The 20,122-nt window shown below is 35.8% G+C and overlaps 1 protein-coding gene across 5 annotated transcripts in view; it reads right to left on the bottom strand.

The window, feature by feature from the left end:
• tns1a (tensin 1a) overlaps positions 1 to 20,122 on the bottom strand; it is a 78,476-nt gene that overhangs the window by 13,844 nt on the left and 44,510 nt on the right. For 3 of the 5 annotated variants that reach the window (XM_052559808.1, XM_052559807.1, XM_052559810.1), the window contains exons 3-16: positions 17,061 to 17,098; positions 9,422 to 9,487; positions 8,925 to 8,977; positions 8,316 to 8,487; positions 7,359 to 7,409; positions 6,242 to 6,364; positions 5,449 to 5,513; positions 5,265 to 5,348; positions 4,612 to 4,724; positions 4,434 to 4,494; positions 3,495 to 3,570; positions 3,185 to 3,314; positions 3,030 to 3,098; positions 2,785 to 2,901 (exon numbers count right to left, since the gene is read on the bottom strand). In XM_052559808.1, coding sequence (XP_052415768.1) covers positions 2,785 to 2,901; positions 3,030 to 3,098; positions 3,185 to 3,314; positions 3,495 to 3,570; positions 4,434 to 4,494; positions 4,612 to 4,724; positions 5,265 to 5,348; positions 5,449 to 5,513; positions 6,242 to 6,364; positions 7,359 to 7,409; positions 8,316 to 8,487; positions 8,925 to 8,977; positions 9,422 to 9,487; positions 17,061 to 17,098 — 1,218 coding nt within the window. Of the gene's footprint in view, positions 1 to 2,784; positions 2,902 to 3,029; positions 3,099 to 3,184; positions 3,315 to 3,494; positions 3,571 to 4,433; positions 4,495 to 4,611; positions 4,725 to 5,264; positions 5,349 to 5,448; positions 5,514 to 6,241; positions 6,365 to 7,358; positions 7,410 to 8,315; positions 8,488 to 8,924; positions 8,978 to 9,421; positions 9,488 to 17,060; positions 17,099 to 18,556; positions 18,712 to 20,122 lie in introns of all 5 variants that reach the window. The other 2 variants (XM_052559811.1, XM_052559809.1) reach the window with 2 other exon arrangements.

Below are 20,122 nucleotides of genomic sequence, written 5' to 3'. Positions count from 1 at the left end.
AGGCTCATCGGTCTGAAAAGCGAGGTGTGCTCTGATTGGTCAGCTATCCAGTGCATTGTGATTAGCTGAATACCTCAAGCGTGTGACAGAAATGTTACGATCCTTAACATATTGTGATGCCCTGTCCGGCCAGAGCGACGAGATTTAAACATAAAACCTGATGAAATATAAACATGATTTCTAGTCGTGTCCTATTTTTAATTTTAAAAGGCCAAACAAGGCAGTTTCACTTTCTCAATGAAACAGCATCAGTGGCCTTGAGTGAGCAGAGGCGGGCGTTTTGAGACTTTAGTCTTTGCAACTTTACAGATCTTCTCTATACACTAGAGCTTGTAACACTCAAAAGAAAAAGGAAATCATGTGATACCTTTAAATATTTATTATTGATATTTTTCTTTGTTTATGTTTATTTACATCACATAATTTCTTTGCTTTAAATGCTTCAAAAGTCAAAAGTCAAAGATTTTTGACATCATAAAAGTTAAAATGGCTGTGATAATGCACTGTAAAAACATACTTGCATAGATTTAAAAGTAATAGAAGAGGCATATAGAAAAAACAAATCCCTAAAAAAGTGCAGATTATATAAAAATAAATAAAAATAAAAAATATAACAAATGTAAATATCCTTAAAAAAGTATCACAAAATATATTGACACAGTACTAATGTACCTACAGGTATGACAAGACCCATTATACAAAGGCTTATATGCTTTCTGTAACCACACTAGATAAAGTAGTTTTAGAATCACAAAGAACATATAATATATCTTCCACTAAAAAAAAGGACTGTGCTGTACAGTAAAAAAGTAAATTATTGCAAATCATTGTCTTGTTTTAATATTTTAATAAAAGTTATTAGGAATATCATTGAATATTTAATCTAGAGTAACTGATCACAAATGGAACACATGTAGAAGCTGTTTTAGATGATAGAGAATTTAGTCTCAGATTCAAGAACAGATCTAAAAAAGTAAATACATTTCCAACTTGTAAAACATTTTCATATGAGATTCAGAAATGATTCATGATAATTTTATCCAGAACTGTTTAGATCAGAGGTCACTTCTAGATCTACAAATACTGACCCTTTGCCGAAAAATCTGACAAAGCTATCTCTCAAAATCCACCAAAAAATCCACAGCAATAGAACATAAAAATCACACCTTGTGATTGAACACACACAGATACAGTACATGCATTAAGAATGAGTAGAATACTTTTAATGAAGCACTGTAACACTTACCAATTGTAAAGCCCAATGGAAAATCAAATTCAGTTCCAGCAAGTGTATAAAGCACTACTCACCAGAGACTTTGCCAGTCTCTATATCTTTGACGTGAGATCATTGTGTCTAGTTCATTAATCAGAGTTGTTCTCTTTTGTGAGTCACTCTGACCAAGTGGCAGAGTCACCTCTCTCTCTCTGTTACACACACTTCCCTCTCTGTCATTCCAAAAATGCCATGAAGCTGTGCAGCAGCCAAATATGGGAGCCTGAGCTGTAAACAACCCCTGGTGGCTATACTGTCCCAGAGCACACCTCTGTCTCTGTCATAGAAATACATACACGTACACACAGACAACACGCATACTTTAATTGGAAACACACAAATGGAAATGTGTAGTAAGAGGTTTGAGATTTAAACCATGAAGTAGAGAGTGTCCCTTAACCTCAGCAGTCTCACAGATTCTTTCTTTTCTTTTAAAACCACGCTTGTCTGTGTCAGCCCTTTTCTAAGGCTGGACCATGACCAGAGTCTGTATTTGAAAAGATCTTTCTCTGCTTTGTGTCTCAATTTTTCTGTTCATACCTCATCAATCTTATGTTCTGTTTAGGGTCTGATAACAGAGTAATATTCATTAATAAAAAATATATATAATTTATTTATTTTTATAATTTATTCAAATAAATTACTGGGCACAGAATTAAGAACTACAACCATGTTTTGTGCTTGTTCTGAGGGATTGTCATGGTGAAATAGAAAATGAACCTTGAAAATGCACAACAGCTGAAAGCACACAGTTCCATCTGTATGGATTAAGAACTGTCCAAAGAAAAAATACTGCAGTAACCAAAGCAGTTAATTAAAGGGGTGTTCACATACACATACACATACCCTAAAGTGTATCCAGATCCCTGGGCAAAACTGCTGACAGAGTGGCTGGATGGTTATCGTACATTTTCATCTTTTGCAGACCCAAGCAAGTTACAAAAGATCTGAATATTATCTATATAGTGCACTGCCATTATTTATTTATTTTTTATTACGAGCTCCATTACTGATTAATTTTCATTGGACTTCATTGGAAACTGTGAATCTCCTTAGGGCTTTTCAATGTCCTGCTAATGTCAAGACCACACCAATCTTCCACATTGCCACTGATTTGGGGTACCCACATCTCCTGGCCTTACCCACCAGCCCTTCCTCCCAGAAGGGGACACTGAAGAGAGGAGTGTCAGTTTCCACCCCTCCCTGGGGCTGCCAGCAGGGCCACTGACGCCTTCTATTTCTTCAGATGCTATTTTAAACTCTGATTGGCAGGAGGCATGAGAAGGGATCTTTATGGCAGACCACATGGGTTAAACAAATTAAACCAAAGGAAAAGTGTCTTAAAGGCCTGATACACCATTTTCTCACCTTGAAGCTACAAAAAATATTTTGACCTTCTTCCTGCCCCAAAGTCAGTTGTAACGACAAAAACAAAAACAAAAATCTTTGAATCATCAAGATTCAGCAGACAAATATGTCAGCAAGAAAACACCAAGAATAATCCTTCTTACCATCTTTAACATCTTCACATCTCCTGCTGAAGTTTTCATAAGAGTCCCATCGGATCAGGGGATCCTGGGTGTTGTAGTCAACAGAGACACTAGGTCCGTTCTGTAGATGATCCAACCCTTAGAGGGATAAAAATGAACTTCAGAGTTGAGGCATTGAAGCATGCATAACTCTTCTATCAAGATCATATCTCTTCTAGATGATTAAAAGATATGTATAATTTACTGTTTTGGTAATAGAAGCTTACCTTTGATTTTCTCTGGACCAAAAGAAAAGATAAACTCCACCTTTCCATATTCAGGAAATCTTTCATCTGCTAAATTACATATTTGTGATTAGTCTGCATGCTGTCTCATCCATTATTAAAAAAGAACATAAATCAGCAAAAGAGAACAGACTAACCTTTAAATGTCTCATCAAGGTCATTTTTGGTGAAGACCAGAGCTAAATTGTGTACTGCACATGTGTGGAACTGCACTCTGAAGATCACATCCCTACTGGGGTTTTGATAACGCTTGTGATAACATTTCAGCTTCAGGGTGGAGGACATGGAAAAAGGCGGAACAACAAAAATATGGGCTAAGATGATAATTTGGAAAGTACATTTAATGAATTTTTGGTCATCTATAATAATTTCAGTGCCAATATCTTTGTACCATTGTACTGTTTCAATATTTTTACCATTGCACTGTGTCAATATTGTACTTCCTACCAGTATATCTCCTTTTAATAGCAGGCCAGGCTCAATGGTGATACAGATGCTCGTATGGCTGTCGCCTTGAACGTTACTGTAAAAAAAAATGGGAGAGGGGAAAGGAGAAATGATGGATGGGATTATTACAGGCATACTTCAAGCTGTCTTGAAGCGGAATTATACAGACTATGCCTAAATGGACGACTAGCTTATTAAAATATTATCCTCTACTGAACAAGAGCATGAAAATTTAACTATTCCACTAGCAGCAGTAGAATGTCTGGTGTTACACAGGATAATGGCATAAAAGAACAGAATGAAAAAGAGATTGATGGAGAAGTGTTTGACATAAGGGTGAGATGAGAAAATTATAAGAGGGTAGACAAACACACACACACACGCACACATGCGCGCACACACACACACACACACACACACACACACACACACACACACACACACACACACACACAGGTGAAGATTAAGATGAGTTAATACCCAAACAAGAGGGCAACAGATGTTATACAATACTCTCTCACCCGGATATTAATACAATAAACAGCATGCAGATTTACAGCTTGGTATTATAAGAATTCATATATATTTAAATGTAACATTTATAAAATTTTATTATTGAGACCTTAACCACATACCTACCCTAAACCTAACAACTTTTTAATAATATAAAAAAAAAATTTATCAGGCAAATAAATGTACAAGCGGAAGTAATTTTACAGTGGTTCACAGTATGCTGGGTAGATGTAAACATCATTCAATGCAAGTTGAATGCGGCACTACAGATCACACAGAAAATAATGAAAATGTATGTTAAAGTTACGCACAGACTTGCTACAGCCAGACTTTACATACAATGTCTATGATTATGATAATGAGATCACAATTACACTTTATGTATTAAAATTATTCAGCATGCACACTAGGAAGCGATTTACTTACTAAATTCCAGATGTGTACACAGGCTGCATTGCTTGATAAATTTTGAGGAAGGGTCGGCAACCTGTCCAGGTTAGATATAGTACAGCACACCAAGGATTTTATAGTTGTTTGTACTCAACATAGAATAATATACATAAACATAAAATTTAACTGATAAATTGAATGTGTAGCAGCCCACCTCCTTTAGACTCAAAATTAGGGATGCCATGCATGGTGACATGGTGAAGGAACAGGGGCTTGTTGTTGATTTTTATGTGGCCAGAAAGGAGTCCAGCGAAGTAATGCACATATCTATACATACATACATACAGCATTATGAAAGGGGAAAAACATGAAAATGCAACGACAATTTTTTTATATTTTTTATGTTTTATTTATTTCTTTTTTGCCATTTCCTGTGATTACCATCATTTTAATGCTTAATTGTATTTTGGAGCCATTAAAAGAAAATATGCATACCATGATTATATGAAATTGGCGTAAACAAATCCCTTGTCACTAAGATTTTATAGAATGAAAGTGTTTTAGAGAATGTATTATTAATCATTATTCATACTGGTTGACACTTAACATCATAAGTTTTAACTCTAATTATCAGGCATATATTTTTATATTTATATATATATATTTTTATATATTTTATATTTTTTTATATTTTTACTGCAATTCCAGTTTTCCACAGATCCACAGATATCTAATGTAAAGTTACCTCTTTCTCACAAAATACAAAATAAAACAAGTGTGATTTTGCAAGTAACACTGATTCCAGGATCAGTATTTGAAGTCTACATGGATATTTTACAGACTCAAAATGTGTGGTGCATTGCTGACCTCCTCTGGGAAGGCTGACCCATGGGCATGGCTTTATCTTCATAAAATCGCTTCATGGCAAACCTGTCCAATGCCTGGTCAGCACTGAAAATATTAATGCAAAACATAAACACTCTACACAAATACATTATCCTTTCTACTGTACCCGAAATATATCACAATGTTTCAAATAGACATATCCTACCTGGTAGACAAATTACTGTAATGCATATAGGCACCCACCACAACACCAGTTCTCCCCCAATTTCCCTACAAGAAATGTTGCCAAATTACCAAATTATCAACAAGAACATGCAAAGTAAAAACAAAGCAGTTACTGTCATTTTGGGATTTCAGTTCAGTCATTTGTTTAACATGTCCTATTTCTCAATGCTGGCTAGTTTTGAAATGCATGCATATTTTTTTCCCCCTTATTCTGTGAATTGGGCCCACTTTTTTTTGACCTCAAAATATCTTCTTTTGTGTTCTGCAGAAGACAGAAAGGCATACAGATCGAGGGTGAGAGTTGATGAAGCAAGATTTTTCATTTTGGTGATCTATTCCTTTGATTCGGACACCATTTATTTTCCAACCTAGTATTTCCAATTGTCTCAGTGATGGTTGCTTGTCTGGCATAAACTGCAACTTTTAAAATATGTTGTCTTGGATCTTTGGACCACAGGATATTTTGAGCCAATCACATGCGCCATACATGCAGGTTAAGATACAAATTATTTATATAATCTCTGGTCATTACACCTAACTAGAAAGCAGGTGTCTAGAAAACAAATCTCTCATGACTGAGATGATAAGACACTTAAATTACACGAGATTCAACTATTTTAAATCAGTTAAATATAATGTAAATTTAAAGGCCAATTTGATTCAACTTTACAGAAGCAACTGATTTTTTACAGTGACATCATGTCAGTCTGGTCAGTCATGCAAGGCGAAGGAGGTGGAGATTGGGTGCCCAAGGCCAGATGTGATATGATTACCTTGTTGTGCAGTACCACCACATTGTGAAGGTCTGCATTAAGCCAGGTGTCCATGGCTTTACAGATACTGCAAATTTTGTCTAGAGCAGGAGCATGATGATCGGGCCAACCAAAATCCAGCACCTGTCATGAATGCACACATGCATAAATAAACTTTAAGACCACTATCTGACAGGAACTGTTATATCGACCGATCGATCGATAGATAGATAGATAGATAGATAGATAGATAGATAGATAGATAGATAGACAGATAGACAGACAGATAGATAGATAGATAGATAGATAGATAGATAGATAGATAGATAGATAGATAGATAGATAGATAGATAGATAGATAGATAGATAGATAGATAGATCTGTAATCTGGTGGATAGATTATCAAAGATTCACTGATGCCCCAGAAGGAAACACAATGTATGAAAAGCCGGGGGGTGAAAACCTTTTGAATTTGAAGATCAAGATAAATTGTACTTAATTTTGTCTTCCTGGAAACAGCAAGTAACTTTTGTTGGTTCCGAAGGGCAGCACTAAATGGAATATATACATATATATATATATATATATATATATATATATATATATATATTTTAACAAAACAAGAAAAATTTGGACATCTTCATCCTGTTCAAAAGTTTTCACCCCCATCGATTTTCATGCATCGTGTCTCCTTCTGGATCATCAGTGAATGTTTGAACCTTTTTTAATAGTTGTGTTTGAGTCCCTCAATTGCCCTCAGTGTGAAAAGATGGATCTCAAAATCATACAGTCAAAGCTTTTTTCTCTGAACTGTTCAGAACAAACAAGGGACTCATGAACAACCATCACAAAAAAAAAAGAAAAAAAAAAAAAAAAAAAAAAAAAGTCATAGATCATCCAGGTAACCACACACAGTATTAAGAACCAAGGGTTCCCAAACTTTTGAAGAGGGTTATTTTAATAAATTCAGCTATTGTTTTGTCTTTTGGACTATATGTTAACATATTTTATGCTAAATATCTTACTCTTATCTATCTCTCTCTTATTTTGTTAAAATAATTAACATTTTCACAGAATCTGCAAGGGGTTCCCAAACTTTCACATAAAACTGTAGATGGATAGATAATCAAAAACTCACCCTCGGGTTCTGCTTGTTGATGTCATGCCTCCGTTCACTGAGATTAAGCAGCTAAAATTGGAAAAAAATTTAATCGAAAATCAGCTTTAAACATTGATTGCGCATGTTAAAGAACATCCTCTTTACTTATACTAATTCCAAACCTGTATACTGTACATTCTCTTCTTCAGCAAAAGGATCATATAGCATTATCATTACCTTAGAAGTAAATTGTTTGGGGAAATTATTTGTCATTTTGACTGAATTTTCAATAAATTTCGAATTTCATAAGTTAGGAGAATAATGTTATGTTTGGTAATGTTATGTTTATGTTTGGTGTTATGTAATGTGACATGATATAACAACAATATCTATAGAATAGCTCTTTTCAGCCCGCTGCATATATTTCCTGTCTCTTTCCATATTTGTTTTCACACAGTTGCTGTAAAAGTTGTTATGAAAAATAGACATATATTACAATAATGATATTTTACACATCATTACTATTGCTGCGGAAATAAGGAGGATCTTTAGGAGTTATTCATGGTATATTAAAAGTAATTTGTTGATGCTTTTACAAAGCTCAGGTGTCTTTTGGCTGATTGATTAAATGATATTTCCCTTGTATTTAAATCTGAAAGTTTTTACTTTACTTTTGTCTGGTTTATTTATTGTACCTTGCTTCTAGTGAGTCTCTTGTTCAGTTTATTTTCAAGTTTAAGTCTAAGACTAAGTAACTACGTATAAGTTAGCCAAGTAGAATCATTTTTACAGATAGAGATTCTGTAAATCATTTAACATCCTTACAGAAATTGTTCATTACGTCACATCACATCATGACACGTCACACTACATCACATAATGACCAGTTAATAGTCATACAAAGAAACCCTAGCTTGCCATAAAGAATCTAGTAGAACAGTTTTTGAAGGATTCTTTTGGGACTGTCAGTTGCTCTGAATTTTGGAGGATCCTTACTAGATAGTGCTGCTGGTGTTTAGAACGGAGCATGCTGGTCACCTCCCTCAGATTTACACTGTATTTATGCTCCTCTGTTCCACCAGGGAAGGACAGAGCAATGATGCGCTCTGTGATGTAGACCAGGTCCACTTCATTATTTTCCTCCATTTTTTGCATCAGACTTAGGGTCCTTAGATGGAACAGAAATAAAAAATGATAGACACTAAATAAAAGAAGATTCAGATATTTTTTATCTGATATTTCCACCATGGCACATTATTTTTCTGGATAACTAAAGTTGTGCAGGTCATATTGGAGTTGATACAGTATCAGACATAGCTTATTAAGCAAACATAGCAAACATATGTGGAATCATCTCAAGTATAGTCACAAAGAAACTCTACTTTTTACTGATTAATGTTATGAAATCCCATTGAGACAAAAGACAAATATCCATATTATACGGCCACAAATAAATTATACTAGCCAGCATTCAATAATATTTAATGCACTGAAAACATTATTTATAGTTTTTATTTTATTTATTTATTTTTATTTATTTTATTTATATAGTTATTTCTCTAAAGATCTCCAGGATGTGATGTCAGTGGATATTAGCATACATACATGGACCTGGATGGCCTTCGTTTGGATTCCATATTGGGAGACTTTGTGGATTCCTTGTTATAGTGGAAAGACAGAAAACACACACATAATCTAATTTACCTCTGTAATTTTCTATACACACATACATCTAACAAATATAAATATTTATGCATATACGACCTATTCTTTTTAGGTGTTTTCTGTAATGATTATTGTCACATATGTTACTATAGTGCACCTGGTGAACACATAACAAATGTAATAATTTTTCCTTGCTATAAAAATGCATTTTTTAAATATAATTTTATCACTAATGCAAATAACAACACATAACAACATAACAACACTGTAATAATCAAAGTTGTGTTTTTGCTAAAAAGTTTGGAACTGTGTGCTAAAAACAGTGTGTTTTCCCCCCACTAAAAGCAATCACAACAACAACAACAACAACAAAAAAACAACAACTCTTTTTTTGGACTTCTGGGCAGTTTGTTTGATTCTTACCTGATTGATCTTACCTGATTGTAGTTAGTTGTAGTAGTTGTAGTCATTGTAGTAGCTGTAGATTCACAGGCTGTGGCTACCTGCAAATATTAAGAGGGAGAAGAATTTAGTCTGAATGCAGCTGTTATATTTTTAACAAATTTCCTGCCTCTACCTTGTCTGATAGAATTGTGAAACACAAAACTGAAAAACAACAACAACAACAACAACAACAAATGATTACACAAGAGATAATTTAACATTTAACATGAAGTGACTGGATCTGTTATTGGATGTAGCTGGCCCTGCTCCATTTTCCATGTACAGTAATTTGTCTGGTAAAGAGTATTTCTCTTTTTTCATTTGTACACAACACCTGCTGACCAATATTTATAAACTTATCATAACCAGTGATGCATGTGACAATGAACTGTAGTGGGGCCCCATACAGTTTGACAGATCTATACGACTGTAGATCTATATATCTACAGTATGACAAATATGATATCTGATTTTCCTTCACAAAATTTCCATCCCCGAACCACGATGGCATCAAAGCCATTTTAAGTAAGCTCAGCTAGAAACTGAATTAAGTATTTGATTAACTACATGCAAATGTGAATAACTTGTAACCCAGTTGTTCTTTTCAGTTCCTGTTTTCAGTTTATGTAAATAAAACTATATCGCTGCATTTAGATCCAATCGCTAAAACCATTTTGTGACAACAGCATATGCAGTTTAATTTCATGTAACATTAGTGTAAGAATACAACAAACCATTTACAAATGTTGTTCTTTATTCACAGGTAACTCAAAGATAAGGAGGCTTGAACGGAACGCTGAAGAGACTGGACCAACTGAACTGAAACAGAGAGAACTCAAGTAAAGAGTGCAAATGAGGTGCCTAGCGACAACACAGCTGAATGAAATTACATCAAATAGGTAAAAATGGTGACAAACAAAGTCTAGACTGAGGAGGAGGACAGGAATCCAGAAGAGGGATGGAACAAAAAGTCCAGGGTGCTGCAGGTGGTGGTGAGGCTTTGAACTTAAATTGCCGGATGGTGAACCAGGTCACAGCTAGAATGGTGTCCCACTCTCTGCACAGACAGACAGCTTAAGGAACAGAATAACATTAAATGTTCCGGAAGCTGCAACAGGGCCACACCAATGACCCTTTGAGATGGAAGTAGGGTACTGGAGGTCTGAAGTGGAGCTAAATCGAACCATGGGGTGGATGGCCAGAGAGCAGTGCACATGGTGATATCTGACCCAGGTGAAGCTGGTGGTCTGAGCTGAAAGCCAGATGGTCATTGCTGGAGTCAAGGAAAGAAGAAGCTGAGGAGGAGAGGTCAGGGCGGGTGAAGTGATGAAATCTGAGGCTGGAGACAGAGTCAATGGATCCCCATGCCCAGGAGGAGCTGGCTCACAGCAGGATCAAAGTGTTACCGTGCCACTGAGAGGAGGCTGAGGAAGAGATAAGGGGCTAATGGGAGCCAGCGAAAACTGGGTTGCAGGAGTGGTTGAGGGCTAGAGAAGAGACTGAAGAGGAACAGAGGGACTGGCACAAAATAACATGATTTGGACACCATTAGAGATTTGGAGAGGAGGCTGGGAGGGACCAGTGAGACAGCAGCGGAGCAGTCCTATTTGGATGGTAGTAATGGGGGCAGGCAATCATGCTCTCGAAATCAAAACAACAAAACAGAGACAAAACAGAGTAGCCAGAAACGTAGGCCCAATCCCAATTCTACCCATTAGCCCTTCCCTTCCATTTCGCGTGTTCACGTGAAGGGGTAGGGGTGTCTCGATTCTCTTTTGGTTGGAGGGGAAGGGGTAAGGGGAAGGGCCAGATAGCCCTCCAAACAAAGATTTTTCGGGACCACACTTCAAACTAATGGGTATGAATTATCTCAGAAACATGGCTGCAACAGCGAACAAAAAGACACATAAAGTGTAGGGGAAGGGGTATAAAATAGAATTGGGATTGGGCCGTAATTTCAGAGGCAGGAGGCTGGGCTCATTCCATTCCCTTGTAAACCACATAAACTCCCATGTAACTCCAGCTCTGAGGCCATGTTCTGCTTCATCACTCCTGTTGACACTGCCTTATACATTTGAGCAAAGTTAGGTTTTCTGAAGTGGGTTGCCGCTGATGCTCCTCGCACTCTGATGGTTTCTGGCTGGGCACTGGGTTGAGAGTGGGGCTGATGTTGTTGTCATCAGGTCCAATGGTGAGCATTTATCCACATGGGACCAACACACATGCCACAAATTCAGCAAAGCATCCTCAACGACTTCCTGGCAAATAGGCCTTGTAGCGTTGTTCAGCAATCCAGCAATCAAAAATGAGCAGAAGCAGTCATCTGGGATGGGTGGAAGGATAGGTTAGGTCAAGGAATTGCCCACAGTACATGAAAAAAAAAGCAAACAAAAACCACCACTGTCTCAGTGTCAATGACTTCTGGGTCCAGTCTTTTGTCGCAACCACTGTATGAAAATGCACAAAACTCAAAGACATTACACTGATGAGACCAGGCAAACTGAACTGAAACAGAGGGAACCTATGTACACAGTGCAAATGATAACACAGCTGAATGAAATGACAAATCAAATAAGTAACCATGACAAGAAACACAGGCAGAGAACATAATATAAACTAAATCATGTATTCAGCATTCTGCAACATATTTTTAAGATTTCTAGACTATTTTAAGCTCCAAAGTAAGCAGTATATATTGCAGTATATATTCTTTAGCAGGCCTGTATACATGATACAAAGCAGGGCAGACAGGTGCCCAGGCCCGTCGCGACAAGGCAGGCAAACCAAGCAATTGCTTGGGGCCCGAGCTGGCCTGGGGCCCCAAGACAACGACTGGTTAAGAATAAAATGCAATGACACTGCGTGAGAGCCCCTTTGATCGTCAATGCAGTAACATGTAATGACACTGCTATCGGGAACCCCTCAAGGGGGCCCCTCTCAGTAGTCGCTGAAAGCAGCCAGCCAACCACGTGATCTCTGCTACCGGCAAAATACAAAACCTCCTCGGCAGTCATGAAGCGGAATTATGCTTCAGGAAGCCAGAAGAGAAAGGAAGAGGAGGATAAGAAAAAAAACAAGATAATGGTAAGTGATAAATTACACTGGATAAAATAGCTTTACTTGTCAGTCTTGTACAAATGGTGTAATTTTGCAGCAGGTAGGCTAGCAAAAATATGTTTATGTTAGCTGCCTGATGGCAAATGCTGCTTCTAACGAACAGTTAGTGCAACTTTTTTTTTTTTTCGAACGGAAGGAATATGGTTACTGTAACGTTTTTTAACGGGATAAGGAAGACACAGAACAGAAATCGCATACTGCAAGGAGTCAGCAGTGTTTTGATTTGAGGGCGCGGGCATACTAGCGTCTATGGTCACATCACATACACAGAACTGTAAAGGTACGTCAACCCGTCAAAATAAAAGTCCTGTTTTAGACAAGTATTTGGCACGTCCTGATTTTGCTGAGTTAGATGTGTTCCTTGGTCAACATATTTTGTTGACCCTGGAACATCATTTTACTCCAAAAATATATTCTTAAACATATCTCTACACCTAAACCTAACCTTAACCATGAGTAATCCCTAAAATCAGAGGAATTGACACTGATGTACAAGCACCAAACAGTGATTTTAAGCGTAAACTTCACAAAATCTATAAACTGGTTCTTCAAATCTGATTGGTTAATCACAATGTTGTTCCAGGGACAACAAAGATGTTGTCCCAGGAACATGTCTCACTTGGTAAAATCAGGTTCTGCAAGTATTTGCCAGAGATGTATTACTATTGTTCAGCATAATGTACATAGCCTACTACTAAAAAAAGTAGTAGGAGTAGTAGTTTGTTTTTAAGGTTTAAACACACAATTTCTTCCATGTTTTATTCTTAATAGTAAATCCCCTTTGTTTACCAAAAAGTTAAGTGTGCTTAATTTTCAATAATTCAAATATAAATTTAATTAATGTTTTGTGTTTAATGTGCATCTCAGAAAATGCTTTATTTAAAACCCTAACTGAATGGCACTTAAATGCACTTCATTAATCTGTCAACTTATTTTCATTGTTCACAGTAAAAGTACAAACAGAGAAACAATGGATAATTAAATGTTTATTTTTGATGTATGCATTGCATTCTATGCATTTAAAAAAAATATATTTTTTTTTTTCTAAAAAAAGGAAACTTAGTTGTTCATTTTAAGAGACCCAGGAGTCTTATTTCCTCTTGCATAATTAATATTAATAAGCAAAAACACATTTTATCCGATTACTCGATTAATCAATGGAATTTTTGGTAGAATACTAGATTACTAAAATATTCGATAGCTACAGCCCTAGATGAAAGTGGCATAGCAAATAGCATGCTATACTATTCCCCCGTGATAATCAATTTACCAAATGGGGGTTATGAAAACCACACAATAAATTCTGTGTATCAAAGATTAGCTTGGGATGTTTTTAAGCATTGGTAGTGAAAGCAGCTGCCTGCATCCCTTCCTTTCTAATATCAAAATATGGAAATGCTAACATATCTTTACTTTTTCGGTAAACTTTATAATAAGTAAAAATACTGTTTGTTAACAGTTAAATGACAATTAACTAAAGATTAATTAACTATCAATTTACCATCTTTTAATGATTGTTATTACAAAGTGTCTATCATCTAACTTAGTTAGCAACTATGGTTTTGGGAAACGTACCCCTTAGGTGTTAATAGTGACCTCTTTCAATATGCTAACAGTGAAATGGTAAAACGTACTTCACAGGTAAATTCTGATTTTTTTTTTCAATTATTTTCCCAGCTACACCATCAACTTCATCCACAACATCAACAGATACATCACTTCTCAGTGCTCTATAATTATAGCTGATATTCTGCACAGCCCAGAGTTTAAACTGATAAGTGTGTGCTGTGATATTATATATATATAAAAAAAAAAACAGGGCAAGTCACTATTGAATTCCCACCAAACTATTTTTTCAAGCAGTATTTGCACTGTAAACCTTTTTTATTTATTTAAAGTGTGGGTGAACTTAAACTGTATGGCTATGCTGTGGTTCCTGTAGGCTTTGCGTGCGTGCGGGGGTCGGGGGGCCTCTATGTCCATTTTGCTTGGGGCCCCCAAATTCCTTCAAACTGCCCTGTAGGTGCCTTAGACCCACACAAGACCTCATGGTCTGCCACAGAGAGTAATTTATTCCCGAGCTCAACAGCGCCCCTCAATTTTGCAAAGTAAATCTGTGGTGGAAAGAGGAACTGCAGCATTCTCTAATTGAGAGCCATTCAGGCAGATTTGAGACTGCCCCGCTTATTTTCACGTTACCTAATGTGAATCTCGTTCCACTAGGACAATATCAATCCACTTCAGGTATGTGTCTGCATCAGGTCAGTAACTAGTTGGCATGTCTGTTTTTTTCTTTTTCTTTTATGTGGAGTAGTGGATCAAATTAACAAACCTCTTCAACTCTGCAGACCCGGTACCGGGTCCTAAAATAGCATGCAAAATGTTTGTGTTTCATTTGCAACGCCTTCCTTATATGGTATTAGGCCATATATGGGTTCATTTGAAAGCTTAGAGTGTTTTCTTTACAAAGAATACCATTAATTGGGGTTTTATGATACATAAAGTAGTCAAATTAAGCTAAGAAATATATTCCCCCCCCCCCATAAATTTCCGTCTAACGATTGTGAATAATTTTTCAGAAGAATGTGTATTTAAAATATTTTTCACAAAACAGTCAAGTCATATATCACAAGAAAGCTCTCATTCTCAGGAATCTGATGATGTAGATCATTTTATTGTGTGACAATCACAGATCGAATGATCTTCAACAGAATCGCGATGTAACATTTCTCACCTCATTGCAAATTATTGTTTATCCATCTTAGCACCTATATACTCGATATAATCTTTTAGATTAGAATCTCTTCTTTCAAACAAGACCATTTTTAAGTTTCTGCGTGCTTCCATTGCTGAGATATAAAGCGTTTTGTACAAGTGCGCAAAAGAGGACCACACGCTGTGAGCGCTGACAAGAGCTCTAACTCATATTGATGTGTCTAAAAGCCTTTCTTCTGCTATAGACATCTGATCTCTTTTGTGAAGCGCTATTAGTCCTAATAGCTGCCATTCACAAGCCGTCCCCTCCAGTCAAACATGCGAATTCAGCACCAGCAGGAGGGGAGGGAGTGCACAGCGACTGCCCAGTCCTTCCGCCAGACGAAGCGCTGGCCGATGGGAAATTGAGTTTTTGGCTGCTTCTGAACAAAGACCACGCGAGTGGAAACTACAAGTGGGCGATATCGCCGGATTAACTATGAATAATAATCCTACTTCCAAGTTATGGATGACCACCATCGTCGTGGAGAGGTCAGGACGCGCATCTGGTAAGCGTATACGCGTGCTACTTGCTTTTATACATTTGATTCTTTATTCTGAGGCCTGGAAGCTCCGCTAGCAATAAGCTAATCTCTTTATTTTCATTATTGTACAGTATTTGACCGCATCTCAGTGAAGGTACAGTAAACAGTACAGTATTGGCTGGATGAACATAAATTAGTTTGTTGACGCTCCGAAGTTCGCGTACAAGCTTCGGGGAGCGGGGTTAGCGCTGAATCTGAATCAAAACAAACAGACACACTGGTAAATATTAAATATTATAAATGAATGAGACAGGTGAGATCTCCCAATCTTTATACCATACAGAATAGACATAAATGAAATGATATGAAGGTGGAGATTGTGGATTCTATTTTAGATTTTGATAGACCAGATATTTTTTATAATTTTATGCATGTTGCTATTGTGCAATTTGACTTATTCTCTTTCAAAGACTGTTCAGAAAACACACACACAAAAAAAAGCACATTGTATTGAGATGGTTCATCATATGTGAAACAAGATAAATAATACTATTTGTCACAAACAGCAGCTTTTTATGTAACTTCTGAGTGTTTTCTGTAAAATAATATACAGAGATCACATTATTCCATACTGCAAGTGTGCAAAAGATAACTTCATACTTATTTAGACTAAAATTTTATACAAAAATGGTATTATTCCTTCCTTCAGTTGGAATAGAATAACTTTTGCATAGATTAGGATATAAAGAAATTTCTTTTTTCCTCTACTAGCTGACATGTGCTAGAAAAACATGACATTGGTCTGAAGTTGCTAGGCCCTTCATTGCCTGAGCTATACTATTTCAAACTTCAGTTTACATAAAATAAAAAAGCGCCTTGTTTTTTTCCCCTATTTATTATAACACAGACAGCATATATTGTCATTTTTATCAATTTCAACAGTGTTTTATGTAATTTCAAAGGGTTTCCTTTAAAATTATACCAAACTTTCTGAGCTTACACTTTAGCATTAGTATAGGGAAGCATTCAAAATTAGGTAGGAAAATGGAAAAACGGAAATCCCCAAAATAGCATTTGTGCTTAAGAGGTTTTAACAAAGTAGGCCATATTTAAATCCTTTTGTTTAACATACACAGCTAGACAGTGAATACTATGATATCCTTCTGTGATCTTTTTCTTAGAAAGAAACAAAGAAAGTAAGAAAGAAAGAAAGAAAGAAAGAAAGAAAGAAAGAAAGAAAGAAAGAAAGAAAAGGTTAAAAAAATCCATGATTTACCTTTACCTCACATTTCTTATGGCAGGACAACTTGCACTCTGCAGGAAAAGGAAAAAAAATGCATTAAATGTAATCATAACTGTTTAATTCAAGGTTAAATAAAAAGCAATTTATTCTTACTGTACCAATCCATTATCTGATCTAAGTGTTGTAGAAGCCAGGTGTAAGGACTCATGGCTAATTTGTCTTTGGCACTGTTTTCCTTGAGTACAAATATCCTATTACTTCTATTTACAATTTATGTGAATAGCATGTCACTATTTGTAATTAATGTTAACAAGATGCTTTTTGTTGCTATGCATGTTTGGTGCAAACAGTATCTACCACTATTTAGACTATAACACTGTTTACAGTGTAAATAGCATGTCCCTTGCAAAAACATTTCTTTGCGGCTAACTTATTGGTAATTTGCGGCAAATTTTGCAGCAACCTAAAAGCAGTGAGTTCCTCTGAAGTGAGGCTTTTCATAACAAAATATATAAATGACAAAAAATATGAAAATAGCATGAAATTTATGTCATGTCAATAGATATGACTGAAGTTCTGCTAATGTGACAGTTCTTCAGATCTAGATGAATCGTGTAAGTGATTTTTCTTCTTCAAAACAGTAAGTTTGATCTGTCTGTCTGTTTTTAATTGGTAAACATTAATTAATATAAACATAAATATTTGTTTTTATTTAAATAATTCACAAAACCTAACCTTTCATTGAAATAAAACAAATGAAAGTGGGAGGAAATCTCATTATGAAATAAATGTTCTTCTCTATTAGATAACATTTTATTTTCCCTTAATGCCTGATGTGTTTGCATAACACCTGACAAAATATCAAAGACCACTCCAGATCCTTCAGTTCCCAAGTCCCAAGTTTAGGTCAGGGAACTGGGATGGCCATTTCAGTACCTTAATTTTGTGCTCAGTGACACATTTTAATGGATTTTGTTGATTATGATGTTTGTTTTATAAAATATGACCGCATTGTCCTGATGTAGTCACTGTGATGTGCTAAAAATGTAAAATATGATTGGGAATAAACTGTACTTCAAAGATACTTTACTTATGATAATTCCTAGGGTAACTAATAATTGTGGCAAACGTCTACAGAAAACTTTTATTTCACAATGTGATCCCCCTTCCACTTTCATTTGTTTTATTTTTTGAAAAGTTAGTTTGAAAAAGTTAGATAGTTGTTGTGATAAAAAAAGGAAATATAAAAAGTATAAACAATACAGATTGTAACAGCCTTGTTTGATCATATTTACCAAAGGTGCCAATATTTTTGACCATGACTGAATCTATCAGTTTAAACTTGAATCTTCAAGTTTCTATTTTTCTTTCCTATACTTTATATTTACTTAGAGAAAATAGTGAGGTCTTAATTTAAATGTATGTAAATATGCTGCCTGCTGATGATGTTAGATGTGATTAGATGAATATCCATGCTCATATTCTGTATCAGCTGTATATATAGATAATTTAGAAACTCATTTATTTACCAGTTGATCCTGAAAGAGAATGAAGCCTGCCCCTGATACTGAAGTCATTGGCAGTCTTAAAAACATGGCTTGTAACAACTCTTGAGTGGTTCCAGCATGAAGGCCCAGGCTTCACCATTCACAAACTCATGGAGGGACTTTAAGAATCATGTGATCTGTATGGCAAGACATCAACAGCATTTACATTAAAATTAATAAAGTCTGAGCAATGAAATGAATAAAACATGCTTAATGTTCTGTGTCACTCCATCATACAGTTTAGTTTCACTCTCTTTTTCAATTCATTTTCAGATCATCTGAAAATGAAAGATGCGGATTTCAACAAAGAAGTGAACTTATACCTGTAGGGGAGTAGTCATGCTTTATAGGATAAGTGAATAGAAAACAAGTAAATGGATGAATTTATATAATTTAATGGTTAAGGTTACAATATTGTTTTATTTATTTAAATATTCATTCATTTTAATATTGAATTATACACACACACACACACACACACAGTGCTTGATTTTGTGTTGAGATTTGTACTGTATTAGAATATGTATTCATGTCAAGAGATAACTGAAGGTTTAAATATATAACAATGACACAAATAATATCTTGAATTTGCGACAAAAAGTAGAAGCTCCTGTATTACACTCATCATGTTCACCACAGGCTTGTCACAATTGTCTGCCACAAATTTGCTGCAAACGTTTTGCCACAAAGCTCATTTGCATGTGAAAATATTAATTTGTTCACTATAAGTTTACCACAAGAATTTGCCAGACAATATATTTTTGCAAGGGACAGCTTCACATCCTGACTGAGAGAGAGGGTGAGAGATAGAGATAGAGAGAGAGAGAGAGAGAGAGAGAGAGAGAGAGAGAGAGAGAGAGAGAGAGAGAGAGAGAGAGAGAGAGAGAGAGAGAGAGAGAGAGAGAGAGAGAGAGAGAGAGAGAGAGAGAGAGTCACTAAAGCAGAACGATTAAGTTTAATGTGTGAAAACATTGAAGTCAAGCTGTTTAAGCAAGGGAAAGAAGATAGCATGGTAGGCAGTATGATGATTTTCAACAGTCAAGCAAATAAATCTTAGTATTGTAGCAAGATGGAAATCAGTTTTGTTTAGTTAGAATTAAGATGTATAGCATAAGGATAAATGTTTGGTCCAGAAAATAAATAAATAAATAAAATAAAAATAAAAACTCTAAAGAAATTAAAACAGGGCTGCAATTATGGAGACAAATCAATAGAAATGTACTGAGAGATTGTAGTCTGTATAATAAGCAATGGCCACATTGAGCACAAGTTTATTTTAAGAAATAGACCAATGGAGACAGCAAACAAAAATGTGGTGGATTAGCAGGCCCAACATACAGAGGTTATATGTGCCATGCCGATGAAGGTGCTCAAATGGTGGTACAACCAGGCCTGAGCTATAAGCAAAGAAGGGATTAACAAAAAGCATATTACAGATGAGGGGGTGAGCAGTAGAAGTGAGGGTGTCATTCAATAAAGGAAAAAATGGCATGTGTTAAAAAAAAAAACACACATACTGAAGGTATGCATGTAAAAATTGTCAACAGG

This window comes from Carassius gibelio, chromosome B6 (assembly GCF_023724105.1).
Source record: "Carassius gibelio isolate Cgi1373 ecotype wild population from Czech Republic chromosome B6, carGib1.2-hapl.c, whole genome shotgun sequence".
Classification (NCBI taxonomy): domain Eukaryota; kingdom Metazoa; phylum Chordata; class Actinopteri; order Cypriniformes; family Cyprinidae; genus Carassius; species Carassius gibelio.
The sequence above is the reverse complement of the archived record's forward strand: the minus strand, read 5'-3'. Positions and strand labels throughout refer to the sequence as shown.